At 44.1% G+C, this 26,800-nt stretch overlaps 1 protein-coding gene across 1 annotated transcript in view; it reads right to left on the reverse strand.

Moving 5' to 3' along the window:
• Positions 1-26,800, reverse strand: part of coro1ca (coronin, actin binding protein, 1Ca) — a 53,020-nt gene that overhangs the window by 17,656 nt on the left and 8,564 nt on the right. Inside the window, exon 2 of the mRNA XM_038971125.1 lies at positions 11,985-12,184. Coding sequence (XP_038827053.1) covers positions 11,985-12,182 — 198 coding nt within the window. The 5' untranslated portion in view covers positions 12,183-12,184. The remainder of the gene's footprint in view (positions 1-11,984; positions 12,185-26,800) is intronic.

Here is a 26,800-nt window from a genome sequence, read left to right on the forward strand (position 1 = left end):
TGTTCTTGGGGACCTTCAATGCTGCATACATTTTTTAGTACCCTTCCCCAGATCTGTGCCCTGACACAATCCTGTCTCAAAGCTCTACAGACAATTCCTGCCCTGTCAACTGTGCCTTTCCAAATCATGTCCATCAATTGAATTTACCACAGGTGGTCTCCAATCAAGTTGTAGAAACATCTCAAGGATGATCAATGGAAACAGGATGCACCTGATCATGATAAGTTCCTTTTTATTTTTAATACATTTGGTAAGATTTCTAAAAACCTGTTTTTGCTTTGTCATTATGGGTTAGTGTGTAAATTGACGAGGACTTAAAAAAAAAAAAGTAATACATTTTAGAATAAGGCTGTAACATAAAAATGTGGAGAAAGTCAAGGGGTCTGAATACTTTCCGGGAGCACTGTATATGGAAAAATGTATTTAAACATTTCGACAAATCGATTGGTCTAAAGAACAGGACGACTCTTGGTTGAACAATATTTATTTTTAGTTGGGAACAGCCCTAAAATGAAGGCATGTTGTTGGTAATAACGTCCTCATAGACATGCCAGCAGATGCTTCGTTTCTGCTCTTTAAAAGGAAACCCTGAGATAACCTTGAATCTGAGCCCTTATATAAACACCCTTATACAACAGGCCAGATGACCAGAAACAACCAGCTGTCATACAACACACACAACAAAAGGAGCCAGACAAACAGAAGGCTTTCCTGGCCACCCAGCTGACTTTGACTACATCAGCCTAGCCTGGGAGGGCGGGTTCTATCTTGACCTCTGACCCCAAGTGATTGGAGGATCCGGTGCTCGCCACAGTGTGAAGTCTGAGTAGCGTGAGCTCTGAAAATGCTGTGGAGGTTAGGGTTGGATTTGGGAGACTGACACGCCCTTTTCTTTGCTCCCGTTTGTAGAATCCCCAGCTGGACCACCATAGGGCCTGACAGTCAGATGATGTCACAGGCAGAGAGAGCCCTGCTGTAATGGCTGCAGCCCTATTTAAAGTACAATGGATTGCCTCATGAATATCACTCACTGCCCACAGCCATTCTAGCACCATGACAACAATGATTTCAGAGGGGCTAAATATAAGTGCTACATATTCACGGGAAGAGAGGAGCTTTCCAGTTCTCTGTAGACATTAGACAATTCTTACAGGCCCTGTTTTTAGTTATATACTAGAGCCTTTAGTTTAACGTCAAAAGTCAAGACGAATGTTTAGAATGACCATTCAGATAAGTTAAGAGTGTGAAGTCAAAACAAACAGATTCAAGTATGAAGAAGCTCTGTCCTCATGGAGCTGTACTAGAGGCGGAAGTAGACAGAGAGAGGTTACAAACAATGAGTGGGCGGTCTAGGCCCTATGTCTAAACGCTTGTGTAATAGCAGGCAGTAGACAGGCCACTAGGACTCAGACAGCCATTCCATACCAGGATATGAGTCAGTATGTTGTCGGAGGACTCCACCATCCTTTCCCTGCCTACTGTGCCACTGAGGAAAACAAAGGACTGGCCAGTTCAACTCTGCTGCTCACATGTCCCAATACAGTCCTGTTGTTGATATTACTAAGCAACATGACTGACTCACTGTCCGATTTGGCAAGGACTAGATTATATGACAGTGGGTAGTTTTGTTAAACTGGCCTATATAAATAAATATATATTAACTCCGTTAGTCACAGGCATTATTAAGGTTTCTCAAATAAAGGAACCATATGAGCCTATTAGGTTAAAACGTGATTACAAGTGGTCAGTGTGTCACAGTAGTTCAACCACTAATTTGGAGAAAGGGATTTTATGTTGGGAGTGCCAGAGATGGACATAATGGGGACAAATCACCTAGTCCATAGATGACGGACAGTCCTCCCTACAGCTCAGAGTCCCTCACAACCTCACCTGACTGACAGAGTTGGGCTATGACACATACTCAAACTCCAAGCTCAGCGACCAAAGTCCAGTCTACGGGAGTTTGCCATACATGCGTCTAAAATTTCAAGACCTCCATGCCTCGCCTTGTCCAGAGAACACTCCCGGAAATAATACAACAGAATACTCCGCACCTGTTCTGGGCCTGTGAGTAACATGCTGACTAGACCGGGAAACACGCGTCCAGACGCAGTCAGGACACGCAGGTTGAAATATCAAAACGAACTCTGAACCAACTAGATTCATTTGGGGACAGGTCGAAACATGAAACCTGCTGATGCTAGCTAATTTGTCCTGGGATAAACATTTAGTTGTTATTATATCAAATGTACAAGGTACATTTTTTCCTGGATCTTCATCGAATTTTGACCCATTGAGTCACAAAATCGTGTGTTCCCTACTCTGACAATTAATCCACAGATAAAAAGGTAAACCGAGTTAGTTTCTAGTAATCTCTCCTTCTTTGGGCTTCATATGGCAGTTGGCAACCAACTTTAGGACCTCCGTTCATCTTTCAAATCACCCACGTGGGTATATGCGCCTAAAAACCAAACGAGGAGATGAGAGGCGGGACTAGGCGCATCAAGCAGACTCTCGTTGACACGCGTGGGCAGTTTGGATGAAATTATTGAATAACGTGTACATTTATTGTGCAACGCGGGCGGTGTGGTCAGCATGTCAGGGATACGCTTCTCTGAATACTTAGCCAGAGAGGAAGGAAGACAAGCAGAGCAGGGAGGGAGTCGGTTGTGGAATCAGAGAAAGGTTGGCATGGTTCCAAGCAAAGTGGCCCATATTGCAGCAGTGGCCTGAAAGTGGTTCTCAAATTCCCCTTGGTGGGGGGGTGGCCTGTAAGCAGCAGGATGTGCAGCAACAAAAGCCAGAACTCCAGTGTGGAGGGACGTAGGCTGCTGGGGTGTGTGAGGGAAAAGGGCTGTCTAAACCTCTATCAGCAGAGGACCAGGAGTGACAGAGGGATATAGGCTAGGCCTATACAAGGACACTGCTCAGTACATCCATTTCTTCTTTCCTGCTTAGGCCTTGCCCAGGTAGACAATATAATGTAGACGCAGAAAGTAAACAGCCTAGCGGGTCATTCATGTTGAGCTGCAGATTTCCAGTAGTTTATTTGACCTTTATTTTAGCACGGAACCCCATTGAGACCAAGGTCTCATTTTTGCAAGAGAGCCCTGCAGCTGCCAGTAGATCTGATTGTTTATTTACAGGAACAACGGTATGGAGATGGCAGACTATGACCTGGGTGTGTGCAGTAGATTGGCCTATATGTGCTGACTGTGAATGACAAAACACTGCTATATTATACAGTAGTATCCAATAAGTGCTGTAGTTCTGCCTACCTGGCTCACTGGTATTTCCTGCTTGAAATAGTCATGTTGTGTCCTCCAGTTGCCTGCCGGGTCCACAGACCCCAGAGAGATTAAGGCTGTGCCCCAAATGGCACCCTATTCCCTATAGTGCACTACTTGTTTTGGCCAGAGCCCTATGGGCCCTAGATATGGGATAGGGTGCCATGTGCACAGGGTCTGGGGAGAACATCACCACTCTACTCCAGACTCATATTCCTCAGAACATTTCACATATAAACTCTGGCTGTTAGACATCTCACACCCGTGTTCAAATTATACACTTTTGTCAACACTCTTTTGTTGCTCTTTACCAAAAAAAACACAGCAGTACAGTACAGGCTCTCACCCAACCAACATAATCATCTACATGGTTGGCTTGTGAAGAGAGGACATTGAGCCCAGCAGCAGTGATGGCAGCCCTGTGTGTTCGGTATCTGTGAGTGTACTGGAGTGCGAGTTAGCCGGGCCAAACTTGCTCTAGGACTGCAGTAGGCCTGTTACCACCACAGTTCACAGGGTTGCTTGCAGGCCTGTTACCGTCCCCAGGTTTACAGGATTGCTTGTAGGCCTGTTAAACCCCCCGGGTTCACAGGGCTGCCGACAGTGCCGTCCAGCGGGCCTGAGAGCCTGTCATTCCAGACATTCCACACCTCAGCCACAGGCAGCTCTGGTATGGCTGTGACTAATGAGAGCGAGAGGGACCAGGGGTGTTAATCTTGTTTGTGTCTGCTATACACAATAAGGAATTCCACGGTCCGAGGGAAGTACATGAGGATCTCGCTTCAAGCCTGAATAAATATTATTTGATAGCGTTGTGATTATCTACATAAGGCTGGATAACGGGGAGGTCACGGATGGTTAGGAAAGAACTGGCAATCAACAGATCACAGCCAAAAATGTTTCAACATTTCTAAGGCAGGTACGGGCACCACCATGCTGCCTTTTTTGATAAGAGCACAACACATACACGTAGGCTCTCTTACTCTTTACACCACGACTGTTCAACGCATAATGAAAAACAGGCTTAGAGTAAACAAATCAACCTCCTAAATTCTAAGTACTACTCAAGTAGTTGGTTTTAGGTATCTACTTCACTATTTATATTTTTGACAACTCTGTACTTTTTACTCCATACATTTTCCTCTGACACCCAAAAGTACTCGCTACATTTTGATTGCTTAGCAGGACAGGAAAATTGTCAGATTTACACACGTATCAAGAGAACATCCCTGGTCATCCCTACTGCGTCTGATCTGGCGGACTCACTAAACACATGCTTGATCTGAAAATTGTGTCTGAGGGTGAGAGCGTGCCCCTGGCTATCCGTAAATACAAAATAAAAATGGTGGCGTCTGGTTTGCTTAATATAATGATTTTGAAACTATTTACACTTAAGTACATTTAAAACCAAATACTTTTACTCAAGCAGTATTTTACTGGGTGACTCACTTTTACTTGAGTCTTTTTCTATTACGGTATCTTTACTTTTACTCATGTATGACAATTGGATACTTTTCCCACCACTGCTAAATTCAGGTTAACAGGTAACTACACTACATTATCATTGAGATAATAAGGAGCAGTAAGGAGGACTGGCCTGTGGCAACCTACCTTGGCAGGTACAGTATCAAAGACACAGCCAGCCCTGAATCTTATTACACTGTCATAATATTTACCCCCATGTCATCCAGTAACCACAGCAACTATGTGCAACTGGAAACAGTCCGGAGAGGAAGGTGCAAGGTGAGCACTTGCCAAAGTTGAAGTTAAGGTGAGTGGATAGGCGCTGATAGAGAGAATAGTGCTCTAAGCTAGAGACCAGGCAGAGTTGTAAGAATCCCTACATTTAGGAACACAGTGAACAGCCCCTTTACATGCCTGCCTGTTAAAGTGACATCACATAACACTTCCACGACACAAGGAACACAGAGTTACTCCTGAAATAGACCAAACCCGCAGAGCAAGGAACGGTTAGCCAAGACCGCTGATCATCATCTCCATGGCAACCAGCCCGGTGGGAGAGACAGGAGACAGGGAAGGAGTGTGCTTCATGTAGACGATGTGGGAGTGGAGATATTTGACAGCCTGTTGAGCAAAACACCGACATGAGTAGAACGGGGCTGAATAGCGCAGTCAATCTTGATGCGAAATTGAGGCAACCCATCAAATAAAGCCTAGGCTAGATTGAATTAAGCATTCAAGACTAATCTCAGTCCCTAACGGTCTACACGTGTTTTGATGTTAATGACCAGAACACCCAGGGACCTGGACTAGGCTCTGTGCTCTATAATATCCTGTGAGAAAACGTGTGTCAAGCAAGCAGACCTGTTGCGTAGCAACAAGTGAAGCTGCACAAAATGTGCTTGAACCTCATAACAAGATACACATTTTTTATGGACAATGACACCAAAAATAACACTTTCAATAACTAAATCAAAGAGAGGCGTCACGCACAAGCGCATCCTTACAAGCAGAACATGTGACGCGTGTAAAAGCCCTCCTAGAGCATGCTTCCCTCAGAGCACCATGGATATTTTTACTTTTCCACTTCCCTTTGTGAGTTTATGGCCTTGAAAGCACAGCTGAGTCTACAGCCTGCAGACCAGTCAGACCCCGGGCTGGTCTCCATGATTTACTGCAGCACAGAGGGGAGGGTACAGTACAGTCAGGCTGGACACCACAGTTGGGCCCTCTCTCTGCTCTGACTAAATGGCTGGAAGTCTGCTCCAGCTTTAACACAGTAATGGAGGGGTAAAGCAGAGGACAGCTGGCCAGGCATGAGTGACGGCAGGGTAGGAGCCAAGACCAACATGTGGTTGCCCAGTCCCAGTCAGGTTGGGAGAGAGCCTGCAGGTACACAGAGAGAGGGAGTGAGAGAGAGAAACTGGACATCTATTGCTTATGGAAAGTGTTTGTCATAGAGATCAAAAGAGGAACGACTCCTGGGCCCACCATTCTTACAAAGCCCACTAACAAAAATATTTACAGCAGTGGTCACCAACCGGTCGATTGCGATCTTTAAGGCATTCCTAGTTGATCACCTACCGCTGTTGGTGGTACCGCTGCTAGGTGCACTCAGAAGTCCTGTGCACCGGGTAGGCAAACAAAGTGTTCCCATTTTTAACCATTACATTTGTCTGAAAAGACCAAATCTGCCTACACGGCGGACCGGGAGATGTGTGGCTAAATCGAGAGCGCCTACTGCACTGGCCAATCGGATAGCTCAAATCACCGTGCCTACCTACAGTTTCCACGACCCCGGCCACAGCAAATGTTGATACTAGCCGACGTGAGATTTCTTAACTTTTAAACCCATGACCAGAGAAAGACTCAAAGAATACAGCTAAGAGCTGTTTTTATGAGTGAGTTCATGTCCACGTTTAATTCAGCACGGTCACTGTTTTTATTCAACACTACTACAAAATATAACACGCTTCTCTACTTGCAATGAATGAGTAGCCAAGTGTATCGATAGCCCTGTGTTTTTAATATTAGCAGCTTGTTCTGCCTATTTTAAGTTCGAGGAGTATTTTGTCAAAGTATCTGGTCAAAGGAACAATGTGAATTTGTGCCCGAGGCAGATGCTACTTGAGTTTCACCATAAGGTGGAAGACTGTCCCCTCGCTCTGGTCTGTCTCACCGGAGGAAAGGAGAGAGCATGGACCGTGAGAGACGGACCCTCTGCTGCTCTCACCCTCTCTCCGCTGAGACTAATGCCATGTTCAAAACAACTGGGAACTCTGAAATCTCCGACTTCCCATTTCAGTGCGTTAAAGAAAACTGGGAGCTCGAAAAAAATATGTTTTTAACTGTCATCCAATTCGGAAACTCTTACTAATAATACAAATTTGCAACAAGCAAGCATAGTCCTAAACCTTCGATTAGAAAACCAATGACACTAATAGTCCCTACTAACCAACAGAACATGGCAATGAGACACCACTTGATTCAAGAATCTCTCATCTAGGTCCCTCTCACCTCACCAGCCTATCCCTGAAATCAGAGAACTGGCAATGCTAGCAGCCAATGGAAAGGCAGAGAGGAAATGGTCCTGGTAGGCCGTCATGCGGGGAGCAGTGAATGGCCATATATGGTCAAATCTGCAGTCAGCAGGACAGCGGCAGCAGTGGTGACAGCAGTAGCAGAATAGGGATCCTGGAATAAAGATTGAGCAGTGGGGGGAAGACCCTTATAATACCACCCTTTGCATGTGTAAGACTTAGGGTGTGTGTGTGTGTGTGTGTGTGTGTGTGTGTGTGTGTGTGTGTGTGTGTGTGTGTGTGTGTGTGAAAAAGTACTTATGTGTGAGCACAGTCCACACACCCAGGGATTTCTGATGCTAAAAGATTGATGATTGGTCCAAACAGAACATGGTCAAATATGAGTGTTTGAACCACTGGTTTAGAACATGAGCCCATATACAAAGGAGTGCCCATATTGTAGTTTTAGCCCAAAAGATTACCAGAATGGACAGATTAAACCTATTGCCTCAATACGTCTGAATAACTGTCTTTTAACAGTTCTAGTCCGAATGGGCCTGGCTGGGAGTAGGCCTGGGACAAAGGCCCGGAGCAGCTGGCTGCCCACACAGACTGGGAACAGCACAGCACGGGCAGATGGGCCAGCCAGCCGCACGGTCACATGGGCTATAGTGTGAGTAGGTGTGTGACCCAGCAAAAGAGCAGAGAAGGCAGTGTGTGTGTCGGACAGATACACGTAGAGACATTGATCTGAACCCTGCAATGAGGCTGAGAGGTTACAGGCTACCTCTGAACATCATGGTGTGTAGGGGTTGAGTCCCAGCCCAACAGCCATTTACAACCCTGAAACTGCAGTGTTTATATTAATGCAGTCTAACTTCTCTGTTGGCAGAGTAATATTTTCCACACTGCCATAGAGATTCGTGTTCTCTAAGCTTATATGGAGATAGCAGCCAGATGGATCCGTCCTTTCTCTAAAAGATTACTGTCCCGTTTCATTTTGACATATTGTGGAAACAAAAGCCACAAGCCAAATATTTCAAAACACAAAATGGCAATTTGAAACAATATTAACTCTTCTTACTTAGCGTTTCAGAGCATGGCCTGTTGATAGGACATTAAAAGAAAATCTCCCACACGATTCCAAGGAGATTAGTCCATGCAGCTGTAACAGTGTTACTTCCGTCCCTCTCCTCGCCCCAACCTGGGCTCGAACCAAGGACCCTCAACACATCAAACTGCCTCCCACAAAGCATCGTTACCTATCGCTGCACAAAAGATGCTGCCCTTGCAGACCAAGGTAAACAACTACTTCGAGGTCTAAGAGCGAGTGACGTTACCGATTAAAACGATACTAGCGCGCACCGCTAACTAGCTAGCCATTTCACACCAGTTACACTGCCAGCCAGTATCTAGGCAGATCTGAAAACAAGAGTTATTTTTTTACACATAGCCTGAGGAAATTACCCTTTAATCTGCGCATAAAGCCATCACGCTCTCCGTCCACTTTTAATCCACCAGTCAAAGCAGACGATGTTCTGCCAACACACACTTACTGTACAAAGTCAGAGACAAGCCCACAGCAGAATCATCTGTCAGAAGACAGAGAATCAGAAGCAGATCTGGGACCTGGGAGTGGGACAGGCAGGCGGAAGCTGTATTGTAAAGCTGTGTCAAAGCCAGAGTCAGATGACAAGGCCCACTGCCTTGCTCACAGACCTGTCAACATCACAGACAGACAGACACATAAATCACTTGCTGTATGTCACACAGGGTATATCAAGCCCTGGTTGGCTGGCTGACACTGGGGCACTGCTGGACCAGAAAAATAGTAACACCACCAAGCAGTGTGTTTGCGCGCATGTTTGTGTGTGTGCGTGTATGTCTGGTGCAGCCAGACATATACTAAACACTAATGACAATGTAATAACACCTAATGGGGTTACTGCGGGACATTCCAGACCAGAGTGCCCCCCCCCCCCTACCCCCGTTGGGTTCAACGAGTGTCTGACCTAAGTGGTCTGAGCTCTTCAAGGACCCTTATATGGAGGTGAGCAGCACAGGGAGGTTCCGTCCCCAGAGGCCTTTGGTTCAGTTTGTGTTGTACACAACGCTATGATAAATGAGATAGCCAGCCAGCCTATGTGAGGTTTCCTAACCCTCAACTCAGGGAGAGCTGACAATCATCCCAGTGGTACAGACACTAACATTGTTCTCCCTGTATGCAAAACAGACATTTTCACTGGAAAACCACCTTGCTGCTACAAAAGGGCAAAGCTGAAAGCAAAAGCTTGTCTGGATGGCCTTTGGTGTCCATGTGGAGTACCCTAGCTTCCAAAGGCACTGTAACACTCCCCGCCCTGTCCTCCTTGGTCCCCATGTATGCATTCATATTGTGTCCATGTCTCAGACGTCATCTCCTCCTCATCCTGCTTGTATCAAATATCTGACGCCAGTTTGGATGCTTTCCTCTGAAAATACCCTAACACCCCTTAAGTAATATGATCCTCTTACATCATCGCCACTTTAACGACACTATGACACGTGTCATCCCGCCACGGAGGACGTAGGCGAAAGCCAACAGGCAAAAAGAAGAATAAAGGTGGATGATAGCTGCTAAAGCATCCTACGGTACTGTTTTGTCCCTCCCTGAGCAAAGACGATAAATGAGATATGAGAATGAACTGTGAATCTTTTAAGACTGGGTCATTTAGAGTCCCGTCATTAAAGCTGAACTGCCTCTGGGCTGACAGGAGCTTCTTTCTGTTCAAAATGTAGAAGAGGTGAAAAAAAGACTTGTCACTATTAAGAGAATGAGTTGATACAAAGACAGCACTAATAGACCCCTTTCCAGTACGCTTACGTCACGCACGACTCTTGGCTGCAGTAAGAAAGCCATCTCTGCCCATTCAACATAGACTAGATTTACGTTATTACTCCTAAACAAAAATCACTTTTTGGGGTCTCATACGCTTACAATGAAGCTCTGATTCTTGCTTGAACAGTCTAAGATTATAATTTGCTTGTGATCTTTGCAAAATAAATGATGGCTGCAGCAGTTGTTAGCTAGAATGCTAACGCTCACTGACATAGGCTGTAGCAAAAGCTAGCCAAAGAGCCATTTGACTGGGTGAAGTGTATATTTTTTTATTTAACTAGGCAAGTCAGTTAAGAACAAATTCTTATTTTCAATGACAGCCTAGGAACAGTGGGTTAACTGCCTTGTTCAGGGGCAGAACGACAGATTTTTACCTTGTCAGCTCGGGGATTCGATCTTGCAACCTTTCGGTTACTAGTCCAACGCTCTAACCACTAGGCAACCTGCCGCCCCACAAGTATAATTCAGTTGGTTTACGATGACAAACATTATATTAAGCAGGACATTCATACGCACCTTAAAATCCAAAAGTAGTTGGAAACACACTCATAAGCAACATGTACAGAGGCTGTTTTTTGCTGGCGTTCTACAAGAACTCCCCTGTGTTCTGCCACCAACTTGCACGCATCCCCCTCGTGCGGCAATGTTTGTAAACACAGAAATGTCTCTATAGGATCTTCCCCAGAATATAGAGTTTTGTACCAAAGTGTCAGTCTCCCACATCTGGGCCAGTCAGTCTGTAGTCTCTCTCCGCTGACCACCACAAGCAGGTACTGCTGCCTGCACTGCTTAGCAACCCAGCCTGTCAAAATCCATCTTCATCTCACCCACTCAGCCAGGCCACCAGAGACCACAGTCACGCAGCTAGAAATCCCCCCGTCCTCCCTGTCCTCAACCACAGCCTGAAACATGCCTCCGTGATGCTGCTACTTCTTCCTCATGAATGATTAAGGAAAATATGACCGCACACAAAAAGTTGTGTTTGTAAACTGCATGGTTGGAATTTGTAGGTGGCCAATGTGTGATTTCCCCTGGGTGTGTGAGTGTCTATGTCAGCAGTAAATTGTGCTGTGTGTGACATGCCTGGTTGTTCCCGGCAGACAGGGCGTGTTGAAACCCAGGGAGCGTTGAAAGCCTGGCCCAGGCCAAAGTGTGTGGGATGGAGCAGGGTTGAAGTATGTTTCAAAGCCACAGACAGTGAGGATAGGTCAAACTAGGCCATAGTCCAAATCTGTTCAGGCAGCAAGTGCACATGCCCATATGTGTCACGTTCCTGACCTGTTTTCTGTTGTTTTTGTATTTGTTTAGTATGGTCAGGGCGTGAGTTGGGGTGGGCAGTCTATGTTATTTGTTTCTTGTTTAGGTTCATGGTTAATTAGCCTTATATGGTTCTCAATCAGGGGCAGGTGTTTGACGTTTCCTCTGATTGAGAACCATATTAAGGTAGGCTGTTCTCACTGTTTGTTTGTGGGTGATTGTCTTCCGTGTCAGTGTTTGTACCACACGGGACTGTTTCGTTTTGTCTAGTCTGTTCCTGTTCGTGCGTACTTCGTTTTATGTAAGTTCTCATGTTCAGGTCGGTCTACGTCGTTTTTGTTATTTTGTAATTTATTCAAGTGTACTTCGTGTTTCGTCTTGTCTAAATAAATTCATCATGTATTCATCACCCGCTGCATTTTGGTCCGATCCTTGCTCCTCCTCGTCCGAGGAGGAGAACGACTTAGACGCCCGTTACAATATGAATGTAGAAACCCTCTGTCGCTTGACATAAGTTTCCTTGTGAAACCCACTGATAGATCCACACAATGCAGTGTTTATAGTCAATAATCCCAGACTCACCTTGTGAAGAGGGAGGACCAGGAAGGCCCCGCCTCCGCTGGCCTCTATGATGATGGCGACAAACTTGGGGTTGACGGCGCAGAACGAGCTGTCCCATGTGACCCTCGACACTCTGATGTCGTCGTAGCACTGGTCATTCTTCAGCGCCTGGCCGAAGACATGACGGAATTTGCTCGCTCGCACGACTCGCCTGAACATATCTGGGCAGTGGACGGAAGGGGGGGTTAGAGAGAAAGTTGGGGTTTAGATTCAGTGGTCACAGTCAAGGATATAAAAGACAAAACCAAGCAAATTATTTTAGGATAAGAATCTAGGCCTATAAAATCTAATCACATGAAATGGAAATTCTTTCCCCTGGTTACTCTGAGCCCCATTCCCCTCCCAGATATGAGGCTCAGCCTCATATGCATCCAATACTGCACCCTAATCTCTAGGGATGGCAATTGCCAGGGACCTCCAGATATGATATCATCACGATACTTAGGTGCCGATACAATATGTATTGCGATTCTATACTGTAATTTTATTAAGATTCCATGTTCCAAACATATTACTCATATACTGCAGATGGACAAAGGGGAGCCATAAAAAAAGTTTTGATCAGTTATGGAAATAAATAAATAAAAGTGCTGAAAACAAACTGACTCCCTATTTCAAAAGAAGATGGAGAACAAGCTATGAAGGAAAAATACTGGAGTTTTGGTGCAGGTACAGCCAACTAGCGCAAAAATAATATTGTGATAGTCAAAACGAGACACGATAAAGTAAAAAAACGAGACACGATAAAGTAAAAAAATGATATCCCGATATGTAACCGTATTGATCCCACCCCCATGATTACTATTCTCCATGGGCCCTGGTCAAAAGTAGTGCACTATATAGAGAAAAGGGTGCAATTTGGGACGGAAACTAATGTAATGTTCTCCAGCAGCATTACAGTACAGACAGAGGAACCATGTGGCAGATCAGACTAACACTCCTTCCCCATTCCTCTGTCATACGACCAGGCTGACATTCAGCAGACACGAGCCAGCGTGGGAAAGTTAGAGTTGAGCAATGAGCATAACTGTATCATTCCTTTGATCCACCACCAGAAATACAAGAACTACGCCTACATTGGCTGTTGTGTACTTCCTCATACACTGGCAACGAGGAACCAGATAATTAGGATAAACTTGCAGAGCGCTGAGAGTAGGGCTGGGCGATAAATTCAAATTCCATGTTTTAGCGCGATGTTCCAAATGTCTATCGCAAGAACAATTTTCTTTCCTTTTTCATTTTTACGTGTATGTATTTTTGGTCTCGTCTCCTTCACCCCTTCTGTAAACTTTAACCACACAGGTTAAAGTGTAATCACAGTCTAATAAAACCAAGAGATAAGTCTTGGCTTGACAGGGATTAAAGGGCATCTTCAACCTCTCAGATACAGTGGCGTGAAAAAAAGGGTTTGCCCCCTTTCTGATTCTCTATTTTTGATACTGAATGTTATCAGATCTTCAACCAAAACCTAATATTAGATAAAGGGAATGAGTTTACAAATAACATGTATTTTATTTCATGAACAAAGTTGACCAACACCCAATATCCGTGTGTGAAAAAGTAATTGCCCCTTACACTAGGGCTGGGCGATATACCGTATTTTACTATACACCGGTATTTATGCACGAACTGGTTTGGGTTTTTACCTTGCCTTCTATAACGGTATTTGAATGTTTGGTTTGTTAAATGTGATACGCTGTGTGTAACATCCATTTTTATAGTTTACTCAGTCATCCCTCTCCGCGCTCTCTCTCCATGCCGCTTTCCACAGACCTAGACCCACCCCGTCACTCAAGAAGCACATTTGTTGTTGCTTGACCACGAGACACTGTCGTTCAGTCTGCATGGTCAATACAGCACATACAACAATGCTGATGACAACGATGTTGTTTCCACTGTGATCTAAATATAAATCCACAAGTGTTCTATAATTACAATATTAGTTTGTGTTTCTTACATTTGCAAACAGCTAGTTTGTATTTTCTTAGCAAGTTAAGCTAAATCGTGTTAGCCACTAATGCTAATCACTAGTTAGCTGGCTAGCTATACTAGCTAATAAAAAGTACTGAGTCAGAGCAAACGTAGCTAGCTAATACAGCCTGATACCAGTACTGGTGGAGGCTTAAATCAGCATGTCGTTTGTGCAACAGTATCTTCTAAATCAAAGAGGAATAGACAAAGCATGAATATGTTGGCTATATGAATAAAGATTTAATGTAGCCAAAGATTATAGGGTCCCCTAAGACACTGTTAACTAACCTCCAGACGAGCTTCAATGCCATACAACTCTCCTTCCGTGGCCTCCAACTGCTCTTAAATGCAAGTAAAACTAAATGCATGCTCTTCAACCGATCGCTGCCCGCACCTGCCCGCCCGTCCAGCATCAATACTCTGGACGGTTCTGACTTAGAATATGTGGACAACTACAAATACCTAGGTGTCTGGTTAGACTGTAAACTCTCCTTCCAGACTCACATTAAGCATCTCCAATCCAAATTTAAATCTAGAATAAACCTACTTCTCAGCAAAGCATCCTTCACTTATGCTGCCAAACATACCCTCGTAAAACTGACCATCCTACCGATCCTCGCCCATGTCATTTACAAAATAGCTTCCAACACTCTACTCAACAAATTGGATGCAGTCTATCACAGTGCCATCCGTTTTGTCACCAAAGCCCTATATACTACCCACCACTGCGACCTGTACTCTCTCGTTGGCTGGCCCTTGCTTCATAAGTGTCGCCAAACCCACTGGCTCCAGGTCATCTACAAGTCTCCGCTAGGTAAAGCCCCGCCTTATCTCAGCTCACTGGTCACCATTGCAGCACCCACCCGTAGCACGCGCTCCAGCAGGTATATCTCACTGGTCACCCCCAAAGCCAACTCCTGCTTTGACTGCCTTTCCTTCCAGTTCTCTGCTGCCAATGACTGGAATGAACTGCAAAAATCACCGAAGCTGGAGACTCATATCACCCTCACTAACTTTAAGCACCAGCTGTCAGAGCAGCTCACAGATCACTGCACATAGCCCACCTGTAAATAGCCCATCCAACTACCTCATCCCCATACTGTATTTCTCTCTACTTGCACATTCATCATTCCAATGTTTAATTGCTATATTGTAATTACTTCGCCACCATGGCCTATTTATTGCCTTACCTCTCTTATTCTACCTCATTTGCACACACTGTATATAGACTTTCTATTGTATTATTGACTGTACGTTTGTTTATTCCATGTGTAACTCTATGTTGTTGTATGTGTCGAACTGCTTTGCTTTATCTTGGCCAGGTCGCAGTTGTAAATGAGAACTTGCTCTCAACTAGCTTACCTGGTTAAATAAAGGTAGAAAAAAAAAATGTAAACCCTGAACATCACTTTGGATCCTACCCTGTCACAATAACTCATCCATGGCATTTTCATTCATTGTCATGTCAAACACTGTATTCAAAGTGCCCACTATTATTTATATTCTAAATATAGCATTATAATAAACATTCTATTTCCATGATTCCAAAAGCTCACCCAAGTGTTTTGATCGAAATCACAATTGCAACATTTGGTTAAAGGCATAGTATTTTTGCCCAAATCGTGGCAGTGTGGAAATTATCTCAAATGAGCGCAGAAAATGCAGAAATTAATGGAAACGCAGGAAATTATTTTAGGTTGAAGTTGAATTGAACAGTATAAAACATTCCAAATGGATAAAGACCCATTGAAAAAAATGTAGAATAGGGTCACGCACTACTCAAAGAAAATTTAGAACTTTTATTAATCAAAAACATCAAATAAACATCAAATACCATCATAAATTTGAAAAATACCATATGATATTTTGGCCATATCGCCCAGCCCTACCTTACGCTCAATAACTGGTTGCACCACCTTTAGCTGCAACGACCGCAACCAAATACTTCCTGTAGTTGTTGCTCAGTCTCACATTGCTGTGGAGCAATTTTGGCCCACTCTTGCATGCAGAACTGTTCTCACTTAGCAACATGTGGGTTTTCAAGCATGAACTTCTCGTTTCAAGTTATGCCACAACATCTCAATTGGGATCGCTGTGGAGGAAGTGTGATGGTTTGGGGACGCTTTGCTGCCTCAGGATCTGGATGACTTGCCTGAATAAAAGGAACAATTAATTCAGCTCTGTATCAGAGAATTCTACAGGAGAACATCAGGCCGTCGCTGAGTGGAAGCAGTTCTGCATGTAGAGGTGATTTAAATTGATGAATGACGATGGATTAATCTAGTCAGCAACCAGGAAACCAGACCCACACCAAGACCCTCCTCCTGCCACTCAACAACAGAGACAAAATATTGCTTTTTGCCCCCCACACGGACAACAAGCAGTTTCAACTCGATATTTGCGTTTGAGCTGACATAAAATTGGTCGTACGAACACAGAAACACATTAAGACATTTTACTGTAATAGAGGAGAACTTAGCCTTTGTAATAATACCATTTATGTTTCAACTCCCAAATGTACAAGCAAGCTGACCCTACGGAGTATCAATGAACATGATTGTGGAAAATGAATGCTTAGTTTGTCACGAGCAGCACTGCGGTTAGTGATCAAAGAAAATGTTGTCACATGCTCCGAATACAACAGGTGTCGACATTACCGTGAAATGCTTACTTTACAAGCCGTTAACGAACAGTGCAGAGTGAGGAAATATTTGCTAAAAGAAACTAAAGTTTTAAAAAAGTAACACAAAATAACAATAACAAGGCTATACACAGGGGGTACCGGTATCAAGTCAATGTACAGGGGTACGGGTTAGTCAAGGTAGTAGAGGGCATATGTAGAGTGTAGTGCTACGGGTCGAGTGAGTGTAGAGTTAATTGCTACGGGTTGGTAGTCATTTAGGCAGGTTACCTTGGCATTCTTGGGCACTGGGACTATGGTGGTTTGCTTGAAACATGTTGGTATTACAGACTCGGTCAGGGAGAGGTTGAAAATGTCAGTGAAGACACTTGTCAGTTGGTCAGCGCATGCTCCGAGTACGCATCCTGATAATCCGCCTGGCCCTGCGGCCTTGTGAATGTTTACCTGTTTAAAAGGTCTTACATCAGCTATGGAGAGTGTGATCACACAGTCGTCCGTAACAGCTGGTGCTCTCATGCTTGCGTCAGTGTTGCTTGCCTCGAAGCGCACATAGAAGTTATTTAGCTCATCTGGTAGGCTCATGTCATTGGTTGTGACGCGGCTGGGCTTCCCTTTGTAATCCGTAATAGTTTGCAAGCCCTGTCACATCCGACGAGCATCAGAGCCAGTGTAGTACGGTTCAATCTTAGTCCTGTATTGACGCGTCGCCTGTTTGATGGTTCGTCGGAGGTCATAGCGGGATTTATTATAAGTGTCCGGATTAGTGTCACGCTCCTTGAAAGCGGCAGCTTTACCCTCTAGCTCAGTGCGATGTTGCCTGTAATCGTCATCAAAGCACTTAATGATGAAGCCGTTGACTGGAGGTGGTATACTCCTCAATGCCATCAGATGAATCCCAGAACATATTCCAGTCTGTGCTAGAAAAACAAACTTGTAGCTTAGCATCTACGCCATCTAACTACTTCCGTATTAAGCGAGTCACTGGTATTCCCTGCTTTGGTTTTTGCTTGTAAGCCGAAATCAGGAGGATAGAATGATGGTCAGATTTGTTAAATGTAGGGTGAGCTTTGCACACGTTACTGCATGTGGAGTAAAGGTGGTCTAGAGTTATTTTTTTTCTGGTTGCACATGTAACATGCTGGTAGAAACTCAGTAATTAGGCTTGTTCGTGAATAAAGTTATTTTTGAACGGATCTTTTCGGTGAACGTTGGGAACTGAATCACATACATACAGCTACTAGTGTTTTTGTGGCTCAAAATAACAAATTACCTGCAAATAAATAAAAACAAATCTAAAGAGGGTGAATCCTCATTGCAGAAATCAATAGTGGGGAGAGTGCGTCATTCTGCTCCACACTCAGAGCGATCTATTCATTTATCCATGTAAAAATGTATTTGAATGTGGATTTCACGATCTGATATAATGGAAGACCCCTTTTGGGGCTTTACATTGGAGATTAGCACATTTTCCTTGGTTCTAGATTGATTTTAAGCATTTTGAACGAGGAGCCATTTGGGAGCCTAATGAGCCGCAACGGAGGCTCACCGAAGACTAGGAAAGCCCATCACTAATTGCGGTACCAGGTACCGCTGGCAGCATTTTAGCCACAGACTTATGTACCTAGCTGTCTAGTCTGTTTTATATACTGAACAAAAATATGAAACTCAACATGTGAAGTGTTGGTCCCATGTTTCATGAGCTGAAATAAAATATACCAGACATTTTTCATAGGCACAAAAAGGGTGAGCTAAGGAGTATTTCTGTCAGTATTAAAGCCCTTTTGTGGGGAAAAACTCATTCTGATTGGCTGGGCCTGGCTCCCCAGTTTCTGCACCCCTGAGAAATCCATAGATGAGGACCTAATTAATGAATTTCTATTGACGGAATTCCTTATATGAACTGTTACTCATTCGAAACTTTGAAATTGTTGCGTTTATATTGTTGTTCAGTGTAAATGTGCAATGAGCATAAAATAAGCATTTGTGTAACAAATTGGCAACATTCTCATTCATGTAGCTGGTTCAGCTGAAATTCTCACCCAGTAATTAAATATGTTAGCAGATGAGGGAGCTTTGGAAAAAACACCTTTTCAAAAGTCAAATCTGAGCTGCCAATAAGCAGCAGCCTCCAAAAGTGTGACGATAACCTATTACCAGGCAAAAGTAAATGGGCCACGTTGTCTTAGTTTTTAACTAGGCCTACAGTTCCTTTTGAAACAGAAAAGTGAATGCTGCCATCACTCCATCATTGACTGCAAAGAAAACAAAACCCACTGCTTGCAGACAGGTGTGATACTGCAGTGTGGATCTGTTCTCCTGGTTGCTGATTAGATTAAGTCATCGTTGAAATTCATCAATTTAAAATCACCTCTAGACCCGATTTGGCAACTAAACACTGACTTAACTTCAACAGATCAAATACGGTGTTGCTGAGGCAACCAGGTAAGGGAGGAGAAACTAGGTCCTACACGATAGAGCCAAATCACTTCTCCGGGACATCTGTAACGTCTACATCTTTGTAGTTTTAGTTTAATAGCCTTCGGAGTTAGAGTCTCACTTAACTGACCTCCCTGAACTTCAGATCTGTGTATTCTAGCTCTGATCTGCTGATATGATGCAAGACTGCCTGGCCACACCAGGCTATCTACAATTCACACACTTTACTACCCATTCTAATTCACTTGCGAAGAAGGGCATGTGGTGGTGGTGTGTCTGTCAGGCAGGAAGTTATTGATGTGGATGGGAGTGGCACACTGACACAGGCAGATATGCAACACTACTCTACTGATAATAACCCTTGTGGAATACAAGCCCAGATCATGGTGTAGGTTAGGTTAGACTTAACCTCCCATCACCAGCCTCAACATGCTACAGGCACACAGCTCACGTATGCCCCCCATGCTGGAGCTAAAAGAGGGAAGAACCTTGGCAGTAGGGCAACCAACAGTGTATACATTAACAAATCAACCACCATTTCCTCTTGTCCAGTCCCTAGTCCACAGAGTCATAACCAACTAGAGGTCCACCGATTAATTAGGGCCGATTTCAAGTTTTCATAACAATCGGAAATCGGTATTTATGGACGCCGATTTAGCCGATTTTTTTTACACCTTTATTTAACTAGGCAAGTCAGTTAAGAACACATTCTTATTTTCAATGACGGCCTAGGAACGGTGGGTTAACTGCCTTGTTCAGGGGCAGAACGACAGATTTTTACCTTGTCAGCTATGGGATTCAATCTTGCAACCTTACGGTTAACTAGTCCAACGCTCTAACCACCTGCCTCACGAGGAGCCTGCCTGTTACGAGAATGCAGTAAGCAGCCAAGGTAAGTTTCTAGCTAGCATTAAACTCATCTTATAAAAAACAATCAATCACTACACATGGTTGACGATATTACTAGTTTATCTAGCGTGTCCTGCGTTGCATATAATCGATGCGGTGCGCATTCGAGAAAAAGGACTGTCGTTGCTCCAACGTGTACCTAACCATAAACATCAATGCCTTTCTTAAAATCAATACACAGAAGTATATATTTTTAAACCTGCATATTTAGCTAAAATAAATCCAGGTTAGCAGGCAATATTAACCAGGTGAAATTGTGTCACTTCTCTTGCGTTCATTGCACGCAGAGTCAGGGTATATGCAACAGTTTGGGCCGCCTGGCTCATTGCGAACTAATTTGCCAGAAGTGCAATGTAACAGGAATATTTAGACTTATGGATGCCACCGTTAGATAAAATACGGAACGGTTCCATATTTCACTGAAAGAATAAACGTCTTGTTTTCGAGATGGTAGTTTCCGGATTCGACCATATTAATGACCTAAGGCTCGTATTTCTGTGTGTTATTATGTAATAATTAAGTCTATGATTTGATAGAGCAGTCTGACTGAGCGATGGTAGGCACCAACATGCTCGTAAGCATTCATTCAAACAGCACTTTCGTGCGTTTTGCCAGCAGCTCTTCGCAATGCTTCAAGCATTGCGCTGTTTATGACTTCAAGCCTATCAACTCCCGAGATTAGGCTAGTGTAACCGATGTGAAATGGCTAGCTAGTTAGTGGGGTGCGCGCTAATAGCGTTTCAAACGTCACTCGCACTGAGACTTGGAGTAGTTGTTCCCCTTGCTCTGCATGGGTAACGCTGCTTCGAGGGTGGCTGTTGTCGATGTGTTCCTGGTTCGAGCCCAGGTAGGAACGAGGAGATGGACGGAAGCTATACTGTTACACTGGCAATACTAAAGTGCCTATAAGAACATCCAATAGTCAAAGGTATATGAAATACAAATCGTATAGAGAGAAATAGTCCTATAATAACTACAACCAAAAACTTCTTACCTGGGAATATTGAAGACTCATGTTAAAAGGAACCACCAGCTTTCATATGTTCTCATGTTCTTACCAAGGAACTTAAACGTTCGCTTTTTTACATGGCACATATTGCACTTTTACTTTCTTCTCCAACACTTTGTTTTTGCATTACTTAAACCAAATTGAACATGTTTCATTATTTATTTGAGGCTAAATTGATGTATTATACTCAGTTAAAATACGTGTTCATTCAGTATTGTTGTAATTGTCATTATTACAAATAATTGTTATATATAATATTATTTATATATTTTTTTTTCTTCTTCTCTCAATCGGCCGATTAATCGGTATCTGCTTTTTTTTGGTCCTCCAATAATCGGTATCGGCGTTGAAAAATCATAATCGGTCGACCTCTATAACCAACACAAACAGAAGCACCTTCTCCTGTTAACTTCTTATGGCTGCAAGCCCGACGTCGGTACACTTATGACAACAGCCAGCTCAAGTGCAGGGCGCGAAATTCAAAATATATTTTTCATCCCCTCTGTTCTCATGCTTAAGGCTCAGCCGAGGCCACCCTTTTAGGGAATAGTAGGTTAAAGATATTCTCCGATACTTTTGTATACTTTTTAGCCAGTAGTTCTGAAAGTAGAGCCCACGAGCCAAAAGTGTGCACCACGTCATTGCGCGCTCTCTGGCACTACTGTGTGTGATTCTTATTATCTGTCACTCAAATGTTGAGGGGCCGAAGCTCATTGGCTAAACTAAATTGCTAGGGGGCTGGCCCACGTCGGGGTAAAGGTAGGGGAAAAGCAGCTTCCAGAAAACAGGCGCTTTTAAAGTAGGGATTTCGTGGCTAATTGAGGTAAGGCAGTAATTCTGCTCAGAGATTAGCCATGCATGAACTAAACATTGATACATCCAGCCCAAAGCAGGAGGTTTAAAAAAAAAAAAATAAAAAAAAAAAACTTACGTCACCAAAGGTACCAGAGCATGTCTAATAGTAACACACACAAAACAAACCCTTTGAGATACTGTTCTGGGATACTGAGCAGAGCAAGGAGGACGATATAAGGAGGGTTATCATGCATGGATAGATAACATGATGCTTCAGCTTTTTCCACAGAAAACTCTCGGTGAAAAGTGATGCCATAACAGCGAGTGAGAGAAATACCATAACAGCTGTATGGAGCAATATGGCCACAACACAACACTTAGGCTAACGCTTCAAGATTTGTTCCATGCTCCTCTATGTCTTTTCACACAATATGATTGTGTACTGCTGATATATAAACTGATTGAGTGAAAGAGAAAAGAAAACAGGTAATGTAAACAATCAAGCGTATTGTCCTGCCAAAAGCATAAACACACTGTAATGAGTGAGATCGGACAGGCATTAAGCCAACTGGGAGCTGTAGGGAATTAGCACAGAATTTAGACAGAAACTTGGATAGAAAAAATGCCTAAAATGTCCTTAATGACGTTTTGGCATGGCGGCCATGTCAGCCTGCGCAGTTTGAGCCCTCTTGGTGTGGTCTGAAGGTTGCCTAATACCCATCAGCTTTAGGTTCAGTCACAGCGGGCAGTTTTCCCCTTTTTCACACCGTCATGCCGATCTAGACCGTACTGTACTAGCGCAGTAGGCCTACAGCTCCTCGAACCAAGCTGAGGACATACAAGACCCCAGTCTCGTATGTCCTCATTATCCAAGACTGAGGGAACACAGAGAGGAAACAGCCTGCTTACAGCAGACCAGTAGAGAGCATTGCAACAACCTGTATGAGTTTCCATCAAGCTGCCTGAACCTGCAGATTCCATACGGACAGCTTGCGATCCAATGCAGATCACACACACGCCAACTCCAGAAATAACACTATCTTAAGAAGGTATGATAAAGGAAGACATGTAGACGCCAGACATTTTAGTCCTCTATGGTGCCAAGATGTCAGTGTGGTAGAAATTAAGCACAAAACAGCTTTATTCAGGAACAACCCGTGGCGTCCATGTTTAAAGCTTTTGTTTAAACCGGGTTTGATGGCACCATATGGTCCCTTGGCTGAAGGAAGCCAACTCTAGAATGGGGAGGCAATCATTGACTGGTAGTCCACTGAACAGCAGAGCTCACCAGGGTCCTGGCTCAGTCAGAGCAGAGCCCGGTTGGTCCCCACAGTGTGTGAGGGACCATGGCTAAACAGTCAACTAAAATCAGTCTCGTTAGAGCGCATAGATGCCGAGTGGGTACATTTGATACCCGTTCCATTACGACAGAGGTACAGTTAAATAAATAAAGTCAACAGGGTTCCTCTCCGTCTGCAGTGATTCATCTGCTGCTAACAGACAACACATTCCAGGTCTACTACACATCATACACAGATGGATGAGTAGGATGAAGCGATGCATGGATAATGAGCGTTTTGTTCCTGCAGTGACAGGACCTCCACCAGCAGAGCAGCCCCAGCTACCCTCCTGCTCATCACAGGCCTCGTCTGTCCAACCCAATGAACTATAGACCCCCCTCATAGTCAGACAAACATCCTGCTGTTCCAGTTTGGTCTCCACACTGGTCTGCCTGACCTGAATGCATAATGACCACAATCTCCATCCCTGGCGAGGAGCAATTCATGCTGGGACATTCTGCTATGTGTTACGGCCCCTGCATCAGGGGTCAATGCAGGGCCATGGCTACAGATATTGGCAGTTGGCAGATATGCTGCGAGCTAGGGGAGGCTGGGACATCTTTGACTGAGACAGCGAGAGCGAAAGCGCGAGCGAGGGTGGAGAAGCGTTTTCTCAGTTCAGTAAGGATGTGCTTGACAGGCTGGCTCTGTTTGGCCAAATGAACCAGTTGTCAGCTTTAGCCTAATTTGTGAGTCAGCCATCCCTATAGTTGAGACTTGGTCGAGACTGAACGCCCTGCCAAGTCACAGCAAGGTCTCCAGGCCATGTTTACAAACACTGAGACGCTGCTTAGCAACATCAGTAAAATACCAGCCAAGGAATGTTTAAAAACGTAACACATGAGAGAAGGTGCAGCCATAGACAAATAGCACAGTGAATTAAACCGTATGTCCATGAGTAGTATTTGAAGGCAAGCTGCTGTCAGATCAGTTCTGTTGAACAGGTATTATATCACATAGAGCGGAATGCACAACTTCATGCCATGAATTAGGCCTCACACTTTTCTCCAAACAAAAAGACAGGGAACGTTTTGATAAAAAGGCTATTTGACCTCTAAAACTAAGAAGAAAAAAAAGTTGTTTCATGGCATTATGCAAACTTCTCCACACGTAAAAGAAAACATTGAAGGGGCTACATTAGGCTACTGCTCTGAGGACAACAGAGAGCCGGACTGGCAGTAGATTTGACTGGTGTGATATACAGTACCAAAGTTTGGACACACCTACTCATTCAAGGGTTTTTCTTTATTTTTACCATTTTCTACATTATGTAATAGTGAAGACTTCAAAACTATGAAAAATACATTTGGAATCATGTAATAACCCAAAAAGTGTTAAGCAAATCAAAATATATTTTATATTTGAGATTCTTCAAACAGCCACCCTTTGCCTTGATGACAGCTTTGCACACAGCTTGGCATTCTCTCAACCAGCTTCACGAGGAATGCTTTTCCAACAGTCTTGGCGTTCCAAAATACGCGGAGCACTTGTTGGCTGCTTTTAATTCACTCCGTGGTTCAACTCATCTCAAACCATCTCAATTTGGTTGAGGTCGGGGGATTGTGGATGCCAGGTCATCTGATGCAGCACTCCATCACTCTCCTTCTTGGTCAAATAGCCCTTACAAAGCCTGGAGGTGTGTTGGGTCATTGTCCTGTTGAAAAACAAAATGATAAGCCCAAACCAGATGGGATGGCGTATCGCTGCAGAATGCTGTGGTAGCCATGCTGGTTAAGTGTGCCTTGAACTCTAAATAAATCAGACAGTGTCACCAGCAAAGCACCCCCACACCATAACACCACCTCCTCTATGCTTCATGATGAGAAATACACATGCGGAGATCATCCGTTCACCCACGCCGTGTCACAAAGACAACGACGGTCGGTTGGAACCAAAACTCTCAAATTTGGACTCCAGACCAAAGGACAGATTTCCACCGGTCTAATGTCCATTGCTCATGTTTCTTGGCCCAAGCAAGTCTCTTCTTATTATTGGTGTCCTTTAGTAGTGGTTTCTTTGCAGCAATTCGACCATGAAGGCCTGATTCACACAGTCTCCTCTGAACAGTTGAGATGTGTCTGTTATTTGAATTCTGAAGCATTTATTAGCAATTTCTGAGGCTGGTAACTCTGCAGCAGAGGTAACTCTGGGTCTTCCATTCCTGTGGCGGTCCTCATGAGAGCCAGGGTCATCATTGCGCTTGATGGTTTTTGCGACTGCACTTGAAGAAACTTTCCAAATTTAAATTTTCCGTATTGACTGACCTTCATGTCATAAAGTAATGATGGACTGTATTTTCTCGTTGCTTATTTCAGCTGTTCTTGCCATAATATGGACCTGGTCTGTTACCAAATAGGGCTATGTTCTGTACACCCCCCTACATCGTCACAACACAACTGATTGGCTCAAACACATTGAGGAAAGAAATTCCACAAATTAACATTTAAGGCACACTGGGATTTTACAACTGTGGTATGTGACAGTGATAGCCAAGTGTGCGGGGGAGGTTAGGTGTGTAACAGAGCTCGGTCAGACAGTCTTGCATGACGGAACGCCGTAGCCTGGCTATCCTATCCTCTACAGGAGGATATCACATACTTCCTGCTCCACAAAGCATCCTCAGTCACCACTGGTGGTGAATAGATTAAATCAACCAGTTTCCAGGCTGGACCTGCACTACTGTATTCAGTCCTAAAGGGGTCTCATTGAATGCATACGTCAATGTTCACAAATACAATAGAGCACCAACATGAGTAGAGGTACTGATGCTTGATAGGTTAAAGTGATCCTTTGGGATTTTGGCAATGAGGCCCTAAACTTCCTCATACTGGACAGACATAAAAGTGGTATCAACGAGTTCATCAGACTCTGGGGAAGTAGATAAAGAGCCTCATTGCCAAAATCCCAAAGGATCCCTGTAAAGGTTAGCCAGGGCTGGGTTCTCCGATAGCGATGGAACATAGGCTTACGAGTGTTTAATTGATGCATCGTTCCTACAATGGCAGAAGATATAACATGTTTCCCAAAACACCACGCGGACAGAACCTTCGCTAAGTGCATCGTTGAAGTATGTGTCAAAACTGATAGGATTGAAAGATAAAGCTGATCCGAGAGCAGCGCTCTCTATTAAAATATTGCTTTAACATTATAACTATTCCACAATACTGATGACAGATCAGCTCCGAGCTGCATCAAGCTAACTAGTGGCAAGAGCCGACCAGAGTCTGGGCCTCATCTGCCTAGTAACCCCACCAGCTGGGCGACAGAGGGTTGTTACCAATCTGAGTCTCAGCCATGTGTCAGTTCCTGAGGGTGCCTTGTCATTCCCTCTACTGTCTCCTGGGTCATGTGGTTCACTGATCGTAGAACAGGCCAGTCAGATCACAGGGGAGGGGTCGACCTGCCCGTCTCCTTGACACCCAGCAGGGCTGAGACTGATGTTGAGAGACAGAAAGGAGGACCACCAAGGATCACACCATGGCTTTGGCTGCCACTGATAGGCCAGGACCCTCAGCCTAAGGAAATGATTAGCAGGAAATGGAACCAGTGTGACTTTTTTGAATCCTTCCCTGCATACCACTACTCCCCCCACACACACAGAGAGAGTTTGAGGGATAACCTGTATTGATTTCAGTTAAAGCTGCAAAAAATCTGAATTTCCTGGTTGCTCAAATTT

The sequence above is a fragment of the Salvelinus namaycush genome, chromosome 1 (assembly GCF_016432855.1).
Source record: "Salvelinus namaycush isolate Seneca chromosome 1, SaNama_1.0, whole genome shotgun sequence".
Lineage (NCBI taxonomy): Eukaryota > Metazoa > Chordata > Actinopteri > Salmoniformes > Salmonidae > Salvelinus > Salvelinus namaycush.